Source organism: Ascidia mentula, chromosome 3, assembly GCF_947561715.1.
Source record: "Ascidia mentula chromosome 3, kaAscMent1.1, whole genome shotgun sequence".
NCBI classification, from domain to species: domain Eukaryota; kingdom Metazoa; phylum Chordata; class Ascidiacea; order Phlebobranchia; family Ascidiidae; genus Ascidia; species Ascidia mentula.
Window position 1 is genome coordinate 17,510,945 of NC_138568.1, and position 16,729 is coordinate 17,527,673.

The 16,729-nt window shown below is 38.9% G+C and overlaps 1 protein-coding gene across 1 annotated transcript; it reads left to right on the forward strand.

Annotated features, from left to right (window-relative positions):
- Positions 1-6,160: 6,160 nt before the first annotated feature.
- Positions 6,161-14,856, forward strand: LOC145894490 (uncharacterized). Its single transcript, XM_082983100.1, has 2 exons — positions 6,161-6,268; positions 11,132-14,856. The coding sequence occupies exons 1-2, from the start codon at positions 6,250-6,252 to the stop codon at positions 13,807-13,809; spliced, it is 2,697 nt and encodes an 898-aa protein (XP_082839226.1). The 5' UTR covers positions 6,161-6,249; the 3' UTR covers positions 13,810-14,856.
- Positions 14,857-16,729: the final 1,873 nt, after the last annotated feature.

Sequence of the window (16,729 nt, forward strand, 5' to 3'; positions counted from 1 at the left end):
TCGACGTTTCAGTTAGCCGTGCGTTCTTATTGTAAGTTGGATTCGCAATGTTAGGTGTATTCAGCGTTATGGTCTTTGGTGACTCAGGTTGCGTGTGGATTGTTTTCGGGCATAGAGCACTGTCATGTTCGTGTGGGTAGTTGCTATCTGTATAACAGGGCCGATATGTATTTCGCGGCGGGCTGCCGTCTGAATGGATTTATGATTTTAATGACATCACGCTGGTCGTGTCCTTTTTAAGTTGACTGTGCGGATTTACCGTCGATCGCCTTGTTTTGTCGGGCCACGTGTTATCTTTTTTAGCCACTTCAGGTGCAAGAATCGCAAACTTCGTATAGCGTTTTCGAATAATCCAATGTGTCCTAACCCTGAGGCAATCTGATTGATGTCATTATTTCAATGACGTTACACTAGTCGTGGCATCACCTGTTTCACGGTGACTGGTCGAAAATTGTTTCGGTCGCATGAAGCGCATCGTGAAACGTTGGCCGTGATTTGAATTCGGAAGATCATGCCTATACAATGTTCTGGTGTCGTGCAAGTAAATTTTGAATTAGATTTGCAGTTTGCATCTTTTCTAAAATCATTCACTTGATTTACTGCGACCTCTCCTTGAATCGACCCAGCAAACGACATGTTAAAGTTTTGGGACTTTACAGTCACATTACAGTTTGCAGTGGTTACACATCTCTCTTTGCTACAAAAGCAAAACGCTTTTGAGCTGGGCAACAAACCTCAACGTCTTTCAATCGTTCAAGACAGTTGAAGAACAGATCCTTGTAATACATGGAGCGATGGGTTTCGAATCTGAAACCGTGACGCGACACATAAAATGTACCAGTATTTGGTACTGTGCCGAAGTGTGTGGAAACGCAATAGTCATGCTGAAATTGTTTTGTATTTAGGCGCAACTTTTATCTGCAATTGGTAATAATCCAGGATAACAAATCAGGATGAGTTTAAATGCGTCACACAAGTCTTACGGATTCTTTCGTATGAAGGAATTTAATTTTAATTAAATTAAATTTTAATCAAATTTCAAGTAAATTTAATAAAATTTTAGGGGGGGAAACCGAAACATTCTACATTTTTATCGTCGCAGAATTTTTTGCGCATTGTATTTCGCTTTGATGTGTGTCTGTGGTTTTGTAAGCTCGCTTTTTTCTGCGTGGACTAAAAACAGATATGGGCCACTGTCCCTTGTCAGACACAAAACACCCCGAAATAAATCATCCCCGTGTTCTCACAAATCCGTAGCACTGAAAAATCGTGACATAAATGACAAAGACCTTGATAACAAATCAGGATGAGTTTAAATGCGTCACACAAGTCTTACGGATTCTTTCGTATGAAGGAATTTAATTTTAATTAAATTAAATTTTAATCAAATTTCAAGTAAATTTAATAAAATTTTAGGGGGGGAAACCGAAACATTCTACATTTTTATCGTCGCAAATTTTTTTGCGCATTGTATTTCGCTTTGATGTGTGTCTGTGGTTTTGTAAGCTCGCTTTTTTCTGCGTGGACTAAAAATAGATATGGGCCACTGTGCCCTTGTCAGACACAAAACACCCCGAAATAAATCATCCCCGTGTTCTCACAAATCCGATACAAAACGTTCCACAAATAAATCGTTTCCACGCAAATCAACCGAATACAAATTAACAATTTCTTGCAGGTTAAAGTCGCGTGCGCGAAACATCGAGAAAAAAATACAGTGTGCTTACATGAAATAGATAATGGACCTTAAACAACACGCGTATTCAAACGAAACGGTCTTACAGTCGTGTTGGCTTCTAAAAAAGGGCTAAACTCCCGAAAGTACGGTGGTCTGGCAAAAATGTCAAAAATTTTACTTAACCCGTGAGCGTCGAAACAAAAAACAAGCCAATATATTCCAGGTTGATTGGATAGATCGCTGTTCACAATATACAACGCAGGGGGTCGTTCACGTAACGATGCAAGTTCGTAAACACACGCGCTGTTGCCCGGTTGCGTGAGAGCGCAGCGCCAATTTGTAATTCATCCATGCGTCCGTCATGAAGCAAAATCAGTTGCAAGGCGATCAATTTCGATTGTATTGTCAAATTCACAAAATGCAATTATCGCCACTGGCGCGGTGAGCGCGGTTTTGAAATCGCACCTCCAAGCGCACCAAGCCGGAACGCCGGAGGTAGAAGGTTGAAAGGTCTCTGTGGTCAGGCGTCAAATCCAGACAAAACAAACTGTATCAGATGTACTTCGACTGCTGACATACTGCTCTCGGCCGCCATCGCGCGACGGGTTTGAAATCCACTGTTACCCCGCGTCAATACGTTATCCGCCCTGCATCGTAACCATACCAAAGCGATTGGTTAGTTGTGTATTCTTGGCGTCTGATCCAAATGATAAAAGTGTTTCGATGTACGATTTGTATGCGTAATTATTATTGGCGGGCGTCACCGTCTTAATATTGAGAGACAGTTCCATATGAACAAGACGTTCGCAAAGTAATTCAAAGGTTCCACGGATACGTGAGCGTCCAAATTTGTATCGTCGGCTTTGATAATACGCACCGTGCAAGAAAGCAACGTGTCGTTTAATTTAAATGTTTCCTGTCTGCGGCGATCAAAAAATTCATACGACCCAAGTCTGTTACCGTAGCGAAGGGCAAGTGCTCGACGAAGAGCGACGAGTTGACAAATAAAGCCTCGAATTCTCACTGATGAACGCCATACCTCAAGCGAAAATTTCGTCAGGGTGCGCTTGCGTTTACGCTTCTTCGCCGGTTTGCCAGGTGGCAACGTCAAGTTCTGACTTGCAGTGGCTCATAACCGGCGACACGCCTGACGCGATCTCTTTATAGCCGCCTTCCTCTGGGCCTGTCCGGCTTCCAGAAACATCCGATCCGGAAACTGCTGCCCCACTTGCCGCACGCCCGATTTTAGCACTGGTAACATGGCGCGGCCTAAACTGGCGAACAAGTTACCGAGCCCATGTCCGCGCATCGAGAGCGAGCCAGCGACAGACCTGGCAGTGATAATAGTTCTCGCAATCCCCGAGGTTGGCCTCGGCGTTGTACGGCATTTGATGAGTCATGTTCAAAGGCGCAGCGGATTCTTACCAACTCAAATGATGAGTTGTCGAACCCGTCATACAAAGCCATTTGGATGGTGCCGATACGTCAAATGCAAACCGGTAATAAGCCAAACGCGTGAAACGAACACGGTGAATTTTGCCATTCCATAGTCGGTTGTAGCTATTTCTAGTAATGGTGCCATCGTATTTCCGACCACGCAAGGGTGAATGATGTCCGTATAAACGTATATTGCAGATTGAGTAATTTAAAGGCCCCATATCAGTAATAAATCCCCAAATTCAAGATTTGAAGGCCATCAACATTATACCCATACTGGGTGATTTGCTTGTTTGCCCACCACAATTCCTGTGGTCGGTGACTCATGAAGATCTGCTGGTACTATTTAAAGAGAAAAAAAATTGATTGCAACTGCATCGGACAAGACACAGCAAGGATCTGAGTAGCCTCCAGGAGGATCTTATTTCCTATAGGATAGCAAAAACAGTCCCAGGGGGCAACTAAAGCAACTTTCCTGTGACAATTTGTTTTGCCATTGCGTAGAAAAGGGTTGGGGCCAATATTAATTTGCAAATTGGATGAGGTTTTTGTGATTCATTTTTTCGCGAAACCATCTTAAATTTTTTGCAGCCCATTTAGCTAAAATAATGTCTGACCGGGGGGCGAAATTACCCCTAGGGGGTGCTTTAAGCAACTATCCTGCAACTAATTTTGACCTTCATGCGTAGCCAAGACGCGGGTCTAACATAAAATCACAAATTAAGGTATACTTCTATGATTCAATTTTGAGCTACTAAACTTTTCACAGCACCCTGCACCAAACGTCTGACTGACTGAGAAGAGCAAAAAATGCACTAAAACTGCACCAAACACGCTCGCCCTGGCTACACCACGTGACTTCCTGCCCATTCAACCCGAAAATTTACCCCAATGCATCACCGGTTGCCTTGTGACGAAACAGAGATTCTCTATGACAGGGGAGTACAAGACGGGCACAATAGAAATACTGATATGCGGTCTAAAGAAACGTCGGGAATTCAACTAATAAACCCACAACGAAACGCCACGCGGCCGACAACGAAACGCCACGCGGCGATCTATTTCATTGCACAACGGTTAAAATGTAACATATTCCTGGGCATTCAAGCACCGCCAGAAAAAATAACCGGAAATTAATGATGGAAAAAAGAAGTGATTCCTGACATGAATAAACTTTAACCTCACTAACGGACATAAATGTTTTTTTCTCTCTTTTTATCAAGCTTGGTATGATTAAAAATTTGTTAATGCGCCAAACACGGAAGATAACTCTTTTGTATGTATTTGCGACGTGTTTTAAGGAATGACAAATGAAATTTGGAATACAGTTTTTATTGACTTTAAAGTTCCAAAAATTTGATTGGGATTTAAAATAAATTTTATGGTATCTCATTGGCTTTTTGTCCGTTCTTTAATAAAAAGTTTTCAATCATTCCACGATCCGTTTGACATCTTTCGCAGAGGTATTAAAAAACAGCTTGGAGTCGCTTTTATCATTTTGAGCATCAAGAGCAAAAACACGCACCTTTTCGTGAAATGGATGTTAGTGTAAGATACCGATATTTCTTTGGTTTGGTTATTGTAGCAGCAAGAAACACCAAAACCCAAATGTGGGTACACGCCTCTGTATCATCACGTAAAAAGCCAAAATAGTTGCGATAGGTATAATTGTTTACCACGAGATAGCTTTGATTTTAGTCAGTTATATTACCCACATTTATAGTTGCACTAGTTTTGTGGTCAATTGTGTAACTTAGTTTTAAGAGATTGGTGAGGAGATTCTAGTTCGAGATTTTCAATGGGCATTTCTTTTAAATTTGTTATATACTGAGGATACTTTTTACGTTGTTTACGTTGAAAGTTAGCGCTCTTCAAACGTGAACAAAACAGTTACCCGCGAGTACACGCATATTTGATAGACACCTATTTTTCTACGGAAGGTGTAATTGCTCTTCAAAATCTACAAAACAAGATGGATTTGGAAAAAAGTACACGCCACAATAAAAAAATGCATGGGAAAATAAAGATGAAAAAGCAGTAGTTTTTTTCGTAAAAAAATAATGTAGAGATCCGTAATGTTCAAGACAAAAAAATTGGAAAACTAATCATAAATTTTGGTGGGTAAATATGTAGGCTTTTCTGTGATTGTGACTGTTTACACCATTTCACTGGATAAAATTTTTGGAAATTTATAATCAATTTCGTTTGAGGGGAAAAACCTGCGAATATGTCAACAATTGGCAATGGTGTGTGACAATGAAACAGCAGTCATTATGGTGAAAAACCTGGGATTTGTATCGATTTTTAATACTTCTCCGTTCATCAGCACTAGATTCTTGACAGATACAGAGATTTTTTGAAAATTATAGGGAATGGAAAGTATTTTGCCGCGTGGTTGAATGTAACTTAACTCCCCTAGCAAAACACGTAAAATCTCTGATCCAAGTCATTCAGATGAAAACCTGGGATTTGCAACGTGTAATTCGTGTGCATTAACTTTCTAGATGATTTTTGGTTTAAAATTTAATTGGTGAGACTTGCTGTGATTTAAACTGTGTTCGTTCGTGCGGAACGCTCTTTGCGAATAATCCTTTTTAAATTTTGTCTGAATGACAATACCACAAGAGTAGCCAGAAAGTTGCTTGCTGCTAAAACTTGAATGCAAAACGTCTTTACAAAGACCGCTTCAAGCAATCAGGCAATGGGAAGCAATTAATAGTGATTGAAATTATGTTCTTTGCATATCTTTAGTGCCATCATAGGTGAACCAAAGCCACCATATTACATTATCGTATATGTTGTTGTCACAAAGTCACCAAAAGTATTCGTAATAACTAGTCTTGTACATACCCAGTATAATAACTTTTGTTATGCTGACATTTACATAATTCTTAAAAGAAAAAAGAAACTGTGGCCTGGTTGATAAAAAATTCTACTGGTTTTAAATAGTTAATAGAGAGGAGGTATTTTATGTACAGTTACTTCAAATAGTTTCTTCAGCCTTGTGATTAATTGCGTTTGTAATGACTGTTTTCTACACCCATAGGTGTGGTTGGATGGTGTAGAGAAGTTTGTAGTTTGAACCTGTCGATTTCCAAATTGATGCATAAAAGCACGAAACATTGAAAGCAAACATGACTGATGGAACAACAGGTAAAAATGCTATTAAAATCAACGACCTCATAGTGCTTGATAATCACCTCTTAAATCACATTGCCTCCGTTTTATGGTGATGCGTGTTGGTCTATTCACGATAGTTGTGTTCAGAGTAAACATAAAAATGGGGATACCAAAGTTTTGAAGTCAATAATTGATATTTGCTCAGTTTGTTAGCTGAGAGAATTATACGCTTGAAACCAAGCATACAGCGGTCGATCAGCTGATGGGTTTTGTATTATTATCGATATTTTAATTTTATGCCTTTTCAAACACGAAATATCGGAGGATAAAATTTGATGCGATATTATGGACTGTCTCATATTTTACCTCATGTTGTTTCAGTGCAACCTACAAGTTGTAATGTAACTGACAGCAATGGTTCCGTTGTTGCCGATAACATACATTATCACATTCCCAGAACTACTTAGCCCAGAACTACTAAGCATGCATGATTGACACATTATTTTAGGCCCCATAGGCTGTGAAAACTTGTTTGAAGAATGTTATCTATTGATCTATCATGGTATCAACCATAAAACATGTTTTATTTAGATCAACGCATAATTGTGTTGTGGTGGTAAAGGGTTTTGGAGAATTTTTACACCATTCAACGTCAATAATGAATTAACCTTCTCTGGTGTTTAAACTATTGAAATTCACTGAATTGTCAATTTACCAGCATATAAAATAGAACTTTTTTTGATTCTGTTTTGACTTTGGTTATATGATAGCTCTGTATTTCTGCTACGGCAAAAAATTACTCCCATCACTTTTATGGCTTTTGTTTCCTTTTGGACTAACCTTTTCCTGTAGTTTTAAAATCAAATCATTTTCGGCTTCCACATCCTTAAAAAAAGTTAGTATCACTACAGTGCACTGACCAAACTCATAATGTAATAAACTTATTACAGAAAATACAGCAAGGCACTAAGCAACAGCACAAAGCTAATAAGCATAATTATCTTCAAACCAATGAAGTTTAGGAATAATGCAAGTTTTATCTGGCATGATGATGGATTTATTAAACATATCCCAGATTTCTCTGAATTACTGTCATCACTATTGTGGAAAATACACTCAAGTATGCTAAGCATTTCATTGTAACAACTTTTAATTTTGGAAAGATCATGCACGAACTGTATTTCATATTCCTGTCTTATCTGAAAGTATAAAAAATTGTTATTTTGTTGCAACTATCTAAGCCACTAGATCAATTGAATCACATGATGGCCTGTGTTCATGTGTCTGCACGGAATCAGTTTGGAAACAACACATATTTATTTTCATTATCATTGAGCATGACAACAAAATTATAACTTACCCATTTCATTTGAGCTAACATAGAACATGTTTTGAATGTGTCAAAATGAAAAAAAACTTCCATTTTTTTTGCTCCTTCAATGCAGAACTGTTTTAGAACATCTTCCCTTCTGGCAGAAACAGTTTGCTCGTTTCTTCACCAAAACAATTTTCTGCTTCATTTTCCAAAACTGAAAAGCAAGTATAAATGTAGTCTTTGTGAGAAGCAAAATGAATAGGTTGGAGATTAACAAATGGCTGCAACATGTAGTTTATGAAAAATATATGTATATACATCTTGGGAAACATTTTTAATGTAGCCAGGCCCTTCTTCCTCTGAGTCTGAATCATTACAACTTGTGGGTTTTGTCATTGCCAAAGAAGTTTTTTTGTTATTTTTTTTCCGTACAAGCTCTTTTGTTCTTTTATGCTTATGTTTCTCAGTTTTTGAGAAAGCTTCTTTGACAAGAATGACTGCAGAAAAAGTATCTGATTAAGAACAGATTAGGAATCTTCAACCTATGTTTCAATAAAATGAACTGGTAGCTGAATATACATACCCATGACTACCACCAGCTAGTTGTATTATTGTCAACTGTCATGCATGGGATCAATTTCTGTCCAAATTCATTACATTCATTCCTTGTAGTTATATCAACATTTCACAAATGAAATAGAGAGCATTCTTCCACAACTTTAGCCAAATCTTGATAAATGATGCTGGATTTTTAATTTTAATAACGCCTGTACTTACATCAGTGCTAAATGTTGGCAGTGTTACTTTACTTTCAACATCAGATTCTTCTATTAGAGTCGAACTGTCCTTTCATGAGAGAATGCCAGCATCACCGCAAATACCAGACAGTCCAGCAATGTTTAAAATCCGTTTGTCTGGCATTAATGTCATCCAAGTAAATAATTTACCTTTAAAAATAAACCTGTATAATAAAAGCTTTACTTCAATTTTTGCAATGCCTTTCAACAAAACATGCTTTGGATCATGTAACAAACAAGTGCAAATATTGAAATGAGGGATGTCTGCATGAAAAGTCCTTTTGGTTCCATTTGCTTCGACCAGAGCATTTGATCATGAATCTGCAATCTACTCTAACTGTGTCAACCTTTCATAATGTTCCTTATTCATTTGCAAACAGCAATTTTAACTTGTAACAACACACAACATATCTCTACTTAAAATATTACACATCTGACTGGGTTTAACGGCACAGCTAACACCCTCTTTGAAGCTACCCATGGCCTGAGAAGCAGGGGTATCTCCAAGCACAACCAGTAGCATGCCATAAAAATGCTTGGGAACACCATTGCTGAGTCAATCCAGCATTCAGGTATTGCATGCTCTGTACAAAATTGCACAGCATTAAACTTGTAGCATTAACCTTCTTAACCTCCACACTTGTAAACATGCTAAGTAGCTGAATTAGCCTCAATATACTTCTGTACTTTGTTGGTATGTTGAGCAATGGCCAGTAATAAACTACAATGTTGTGCTTGTGACTGGCTATTGCATTGAAAATTTTAGATTCGTAAGAATACATACAAAAAAATAAAAAGGGTTTATGTGGTGGAGCAATGTCATGTTCTTTCATATACGATCCAAAAATGACATTATGTTATTCAATCAGACTCAGAAAAAACGAATAATATCAATAAATTGCAGGCTTTCCAAAACACCTCGCAGAAAAAGTAAACACTTCAGTTGTTTAAAAATGGTATGTGATAAACATTAACCGAAACCTTAACCATTCTAAGACTACTCCTAACTTGTGCTGTTTTGTGTTGATCACCAATCCTTGTAGCTTTGGGTTCATTAAACCAACATTAATATAAAAATGCAGCATTTGCAAAACCTGAGCCACCATCAGCATTTGGTAAATTGATTTCTGTGCTTGCATCACCAAATACATCACATATTTATGAAATTAAAGGATGCAACACTATTCTGTGTTGATATGTCACACTATATTGCAATAAACTTGTTTACACACAATCAATCTTGTTTACACACAATCAATAGATTACCTATATACCTCTGTTGTATAAATTATCATTACAATTTAACAACTGTAGAAAACCTAAATGGCAGAATCAGCGCTACTGCATAATAGTAAAAGCCATGCACAGTTTTGTTCTACATAATCATGCGAAGGCTGTATAGGGCAACGTCATGCCAAAACAATGACTCTAAATTACTTACCGTTACCAGAAGGATGTTAGTTTACAAAAAAAATCGCCATTGCAAACAGGGCCTAGGAGTGGTTCGCTGCATAATTATGTCGATAAAACCTCGCACAAGCCTTGGCCCGGGCTGTTCTTTTGCAAAAACAATCTTATAACCTCCTACTATCGAATGAAATCAAAATTTAACAAATTCAGCCCCGGTGGCTATGCGAAATTCAACGATAACACACTCAAACCCGACCGTCGCCCGTCGCTCGTTCAAGTCACCAGGCCACATGCATACGTGCCATACACTTTCGTCGATAAAACTTCGCACAAGCCTTGGTCCGGGCTGTTCTTTTGCAAAAACAATCTTATAACCTCCTACTATCGAATGAAATCAAAATTTAACAAATTCACCCCCGGTGGCTATGCGAAATTCAACGATAACTTACTCAAACCCGACCGTCGCCCGCCGCTCGTTCAAGTCACCAGGCCATATGCATACGCGCCATACACTTTCGTCGATAAAACCACGCACAGGTCTCGGCCCATGCAGTTCTTTTGCAAAAACAATCTTATAACCTCCTACTATCGAATGAAATCAAAATTTAACAAATCCAGCCCCGGTGGCTATGCGAAATTCAAAGATAACTTACTCAAACCCGACCGTCGCCCGCCGCTCGTTCAAGTCACCAGCAGGCCATATGCATACGCGCCGTACACTTTCGTCCATAAAACCACGCACAAGCCTCGGCCCATGCAGTTCTTTTGCAAAAACAATCTTATAACCTCCTACTATCGAATGAAATCAAAATTTAGCAAATCCAGCCCCGGTGGCTATGCGAAATTCAAAGATAACTTACTCAAACCCGACCGTCGCCCGCCGCTCGTTCAAGTCACCAGGTCATATGCATACGCGCCATACACTTTCGTCAATAAAACTTCGCACAAGCCTTGGCCCATGGTGTTCTTTTGCAAAAACAATCTTATAACCTAAAATGTGGCACAATTACGACTACGGTTAATTATAATTATAACGCAAGTTCTATGTGAACTAAGTACTCATTTTTATGTTTTAGCTTCAAAATTTAATCCGTGCAAAAAATTCAATTTGAGAAGTGTGCAATGTCCAATCACAAATATTACGGTCAATGTGCAGATATAGCTACTATTTCGTTCAACTATTGTTTACAGGTCGACGTTGGGTTAGTTTTAGACCTCTCAATGTTTTCACGCAACAGTATCTTAGTCAAAGTGTTTCGGTTGTGTTATATTTTAAAAACCAGATTTACAGTGTACTCATTCTGGCATAAAACGGTGGAAAATCAATATTAACTATTTTTGGACAATCTCAATACTTTTATATGTTTTTTATAGGTGCTGTACCAACTCGAATTCCACTGCACAAATCCATTGACAATGTCGGCAGCGTAACACCAGGGTTCATCGAAAGCCAGGCATATTGGCAAGCTAAATGTCAACAAGAAGAAAAAATTGTTTCGATACTGCACCTGCAGGGTTTGCCCGGTTCGGGGAAGTCCGAAATAGTTCGTAAACTCGGGGCGGATTTTTCTTGCGGCAGAATTGAACCAATTGCCAAGTGGCACATTGAATGTAGTGATAACAGTCATAATATTAAAGTCCAATTAAAAAAGTTTCTGGAGTCAATGATAAAAAATGGTTTGGTTCTTGTTGAGGAAGGAGTGATGGAAACCGCCTTGGAATCCATGAATAATAACAGATGTCAACAGTATGTCGATATACTGGCGTCATGCCAATTTCCAATCCTCATTATTGTGGAAGATCCCAAACAAGAAGACGGGTTGTTTTTAAACAACTTTCTATATTGTATTATTGGTATCGAAGAACGTATTGAAAAGTTACATGTCTATCTCACTTCACAATCCAAAAGCATTTGCCACTCCTTCGAAAGTAGTCGTTATTTCATGCAAGAAGTCGGCGGTCTGCGGATAGAAGAGGGTCTTGTTTTTCTAGGATTGGACGAAAACTGTCCTGATGTCGAAAAGAAAGCAGCAAAAAAGATCATTGGGAGATTAAGTGGTTCTCCATTGGGTTTGTTGGCGGTTAAGTCTACACAACCAGATAGCTATCAGGAGTATTTACAAAATATTGAGAACGAATCGCTCATACAGGCTGTCTTCGAAAACGAATCGGAACAAATTAAGGACTTAAATCGAAAGCAACGACATTTATACGAAGCCATCTTGTTTTTATTAAAACCAAACACCGACAACAAAAAAGCAACCAAGGAATCAAAAACAAACACCGATAATAAGAAAGAATCAACAAGAAACCAAAGAAGGTGGAATGCTATTTGCTCACTTTCCATGTTTCACCATGGTAACCTACCACAGATACTGGTGAGAAGGGTGATGCACTACTTAAGAGGGGAGCAAGAAGATGATATTGACAAGTGCGCCTTCCTTAACAAGGAGGAAGCAAAAGATTTCATCAGAAATTGCCTCAACTTCGGTATGTGCAAAGAGGATAAGGAAGACGGAAACATATCCTTTCACGAAGTTGTATTCACCGCTTTGAGAATTGGACAAACCGCAGATTATGAGGCATCACTTTGTGTTGCTGTTAAAGCATTGGCAAGTATCGTCCATAAAGATATCAGAAAGTCAGAAGACTTACGAATAATGAGAATGATGCTACCGCACATGACCTCTACACTAAATCACCAATCAGATGAAAACAGCAGTATTTTACTTCAGTTTTGCCGTGCACATTTGCATGAGGTGATTGGCGTTATTCAGGGTTCGCATCAAAAGCCCGATGAGGAAATTTCGGAGGCCGAATTTCACTTAATGGAAGCAATTAAAACAATAATTACTCTGGTCTCACGATTTAAGGAAAATTGTTCAATAACGTTGGACAGTATCAGAAAACAAAGTGATGATGGAAACGCTGATGACAGAGCACAGTTTTTGGTTGACCAACTTGTTGATGCTGGAAAGAGGATGTTTGCAGTTGGATTTTGCATTGACAATTTCATCTCTATTGTTTTGCATCCAAAAGCCAGCGAAATGGAACATTATTGTTTGCTTTCAGACGAGGATGTTGCTAAATATTTTGAAAAAGCATTGGAGAAACAGACTCCGCTAAATCCTAACAAGTTGGGGTTGTTTCGTCGCACAAGACTTTGTCTCCAAGAAGAAAAGCTATGTTCGACTTATCTGGCTGAGAGAATAGCCTCAATTTTGCACAGCATGAGTCGGTTGTTCATCTATTACAAAGGTCAGGTCACATTCCAACGCAGAAAGCGCTTTCAATGGTATTCCACATTGTGTTTGGCGATTGGTGATGAAGTTTATCATAGGTTTGGATTCGCACCTCTGTTTTTGCGAATCAACCCAAGTGCATCTATCAGTATAAGATTAAAAGGCTTGAAATGTTTCACTGAAAACGAAAGGCGCGCAATTCTGGTCGAAACGAAGGATTTTGTAAAAGATAAGCTCCTTACGAATCATACACAACAGCCTAAAAACGAACTTCTAACGAGAGCTTCTCACGAAACTGTGTTCTACGAACATGGAATAACAAAGCACGTAGACACAGAGGAGTATGACGCCTTAACACACAAGCGCTCGATTGTTCGCATCAACGCAAAGTTAATATCCCTTGGGCCTGGAGATGACTTTAAGTTGGATGCCGCAGATGGAGTTTGTCGTGATTTATACGAACATGCCGGAGCTAACATGGAATGGGGACTTTCATCCAAATGCATTGTGTATTGCGGAAAGTACTGGGCAGCAAAGGGAGAATATATAAAAGCTACGCAGCACTTTGAAGAGGCATTGCGCAGTGATGCGATAAACAGTCCTGCTGAAGCATCGCGATCATTTCCTTGGGCTTGTTACAACCACGCGAGGGCAGTATTGCGCGGTAGTCTTTCGGATCACGCAGAATATAGTAAGGAGAAATGTGTACAAACACTAGAACATCGAGCCAAAACGGAAAAAGATCTTGTAGAAAAGTTGGAAGATAGCATTAGACTGCTTGATGTACTATTAGTTCCTAAATCAACCTAAAATCATGCCCAGTGCGTTTGCAGTAATGACCATTAATGCTTAGAGGATTCTTTGAGAATGACACGCATATCAAGAGCAACTAGTTGATTATTGATTGATTGATTAATCAAACAATGATGAAATATTCTGTTCTGATGGAGTACACATGTATGGTAGTCACAATGTAAAATGTTCCAATCATCCAATGATACTTGTGGAATGAAGGAGCCTTAGACCTCCCGAGAGCAGCTGCTGTCACGAGATGTGCTTCAGTTGTGTTGCTGTCTTTTTGTGTCGTTCAGTTGTCTAGCATACTATCTTTGGCTTTGCACCGGAGTTGTTTTGCTTTCAAACTATTTAGTCCTTTGTTTCATTGCTTATTTTTGATCCGTCCCGTCATAGGCTTTCTTGTCCGATATATTGTTGTATTGCTGTGTAGATTCTATGCGTAGTTGTGGGGTTTGAATTTATACATCTTCCAAAAACTGTAATGTCATAGTTGATAGTAAACATGCTGTGCTACGATTTAAGATGAAATATATTGATCTTTTACATGCTGTGCTTCGTGGGCTGTCAAGCTATAAAAACAAAGCGAGATCCTAGCTGTAACATTATCTCACTGTCTCCTGCAAAGGTTTGACATTCGTAAATTATTGTTTGTTTCCATCGCGACGAATTTCTTTTCTTTCGTAGCCATATGTTTATATATACAGTTCACAATCATTCAACATTGCTTCAGCTAGTGTGTTCCATCGTCATTAACCGCCTATGAAATCAAACAAACCTGTTCATGGTGGTAAAATCCACATATGCAAATTTTCGCGCACAAACATTTGCTTTTGGTAATGATGAACGTGAAGAAAGTATTCATTACCACCCGTATAGACAAATAATTGGTTCAAATAACACTACTGAAGATCAACCAATTATTCGTGTATACGGGTGGTAATATAATATGGTGGTGACGAAAACTGTAACTTTCATTCTCGGTTCGCATATTAATTGAGCCGCCCAAATATATTTGTGTTCACAACATTAAATACTACGCTAATCATATGGGTCACCATTCGTGCCTTTTTCTAAGATTTGTGCTTATTTTCACAAGCAATATCTTGCGATTGTCCGTTTTTGAAATGTGCTTATTTTGGAATTGCGTGCCTAAATACAGATTGTTCAAAGTGTTCACATCCCAACCTTTAAAGCGGCACTGCAGGCACAACTGCTTTGCGTCCGTTTATTGCGAGTCAACAAAATGGAATGACGCGTGCACGCAATAAAGCAAACATAAGAAAAAGTAAAGACAAATTTACAACACGACCAGAGCTGTCGGACGATAGGATGAGTTTGGCTGCGGAACAGGGAAAAAAAGATTGCCAGAAAACAACCTTGGATCTTTAGGCTCGTTCGAAGACGTGAAAAACTCGGCGGGCAATTGCGTGATAACACCATATATCAACTCCGCGGGAGAACATGCGATGTCTTCCTTTAAAGCTGAGCTCATGCCGAGTAATACAATGGTAAGATGATTAAACCAATCGTTTGTTTTCTTTCTACAATGCCGTTGTACTGAGCGCGATAGGACGTTGTTCGTTGTCAAAAGGTTGGCTACAGTGTTGATTCAAACTAGCGTCCCTTCTCCGATGTGATGTTTTATGGGGTTCTAAAGCGCGAAACCCATAAAAGCAAGGCTCATGCCTAAGACTGCGCGGTTGCATCTGCCATGGGAATAGCTGTAAGCCATCAAGAAATTCGATTGATGCACGCAAACAAATAGGTATATCCCTGAGACAAGCTGAATATTGGCAAATCTTCTGGTCGGTAGTGCAAAAGAACTGAAATCAGCAGCGGTATGTTGCCAGATTTTAGCTTTCTGGCATTTTAAAACAAGTTCGCAACCAGTAACCAACTTTCTTGTCCAATGCCATATGAAGCAATCGGACACAAGGTTACGAGTTGCGTGAATGCTGGGTGTGACAAGTTGTGAACAGCCTCATAAGTTTGGCGACGGTAAGCATTGGCAACCACAGGACGGGGGTACCCTTTAGAAACGTCGCAAAGGATTGTCAGTTCGGTTCCAAACAAAGGTACATCACAAAACCTAAGTGACGTGAGGTGCGAAATGCATGAATTTCCTCGTTATTTCGTTGTGTTTTTTTTATCTGAAAAAAATCGATTACAGATTCGAAAATGACATAGCATTAATAATGTGCAACAGCAGACAAATTTCTGTGGTCCTTTATGTGGTGCATGTCAGTGGTAAATTCAAAAATTAAACTTAAATGGCGAATTTGCCAAAGTGGCATTGCACTTGAGTTTCTTTAAAAGATATGAATTAGCTGTTTGTGGTCAGTTACAAAAAACATGCTCCACCTTCTACAAAGTCGCAATCTTAGGAGTTGCTCTTATGGTCTCAAACGTTTGTTTGTGTAAATTGCAATGAATACGTTGTTGGAATGCTTGGGTGATTCGACACAAGGAACATTCTTATTCGCAGCGGAAAAACGCCAGACGATAACATCCAGATATGGTATAGTATGCAAGTGTATTTTTGTAAGCAAGATTTTTTGTAATGTACAGTATATTTTCGGTGCTACCTGCATGTCCGTATCAACAATATACATGTTATTTTATGTTACATACTCATAAATTCAGCATTGTGTAAGCTGCAGACAGATGGCTACTGTTTCGACCTGAAAGGTCTCATCAGTGCAGCTACACAATTCATATTATTGGCTCCACTTTGCTTATAATAAGATTCAGCAATGCTTTGCCTTCTGAAACAGCCTATATAACACATTACTATATATAATTTAAACCCCGGCCAGAAAAACACTAAACACATTAAGCTGCAGTCAGTGATGTGACTTAAAAGGACTTTCTCCTTAATATATATTAAAGTCGCACCATACATTAAAAACAAATCTTACATATTTATATTGGT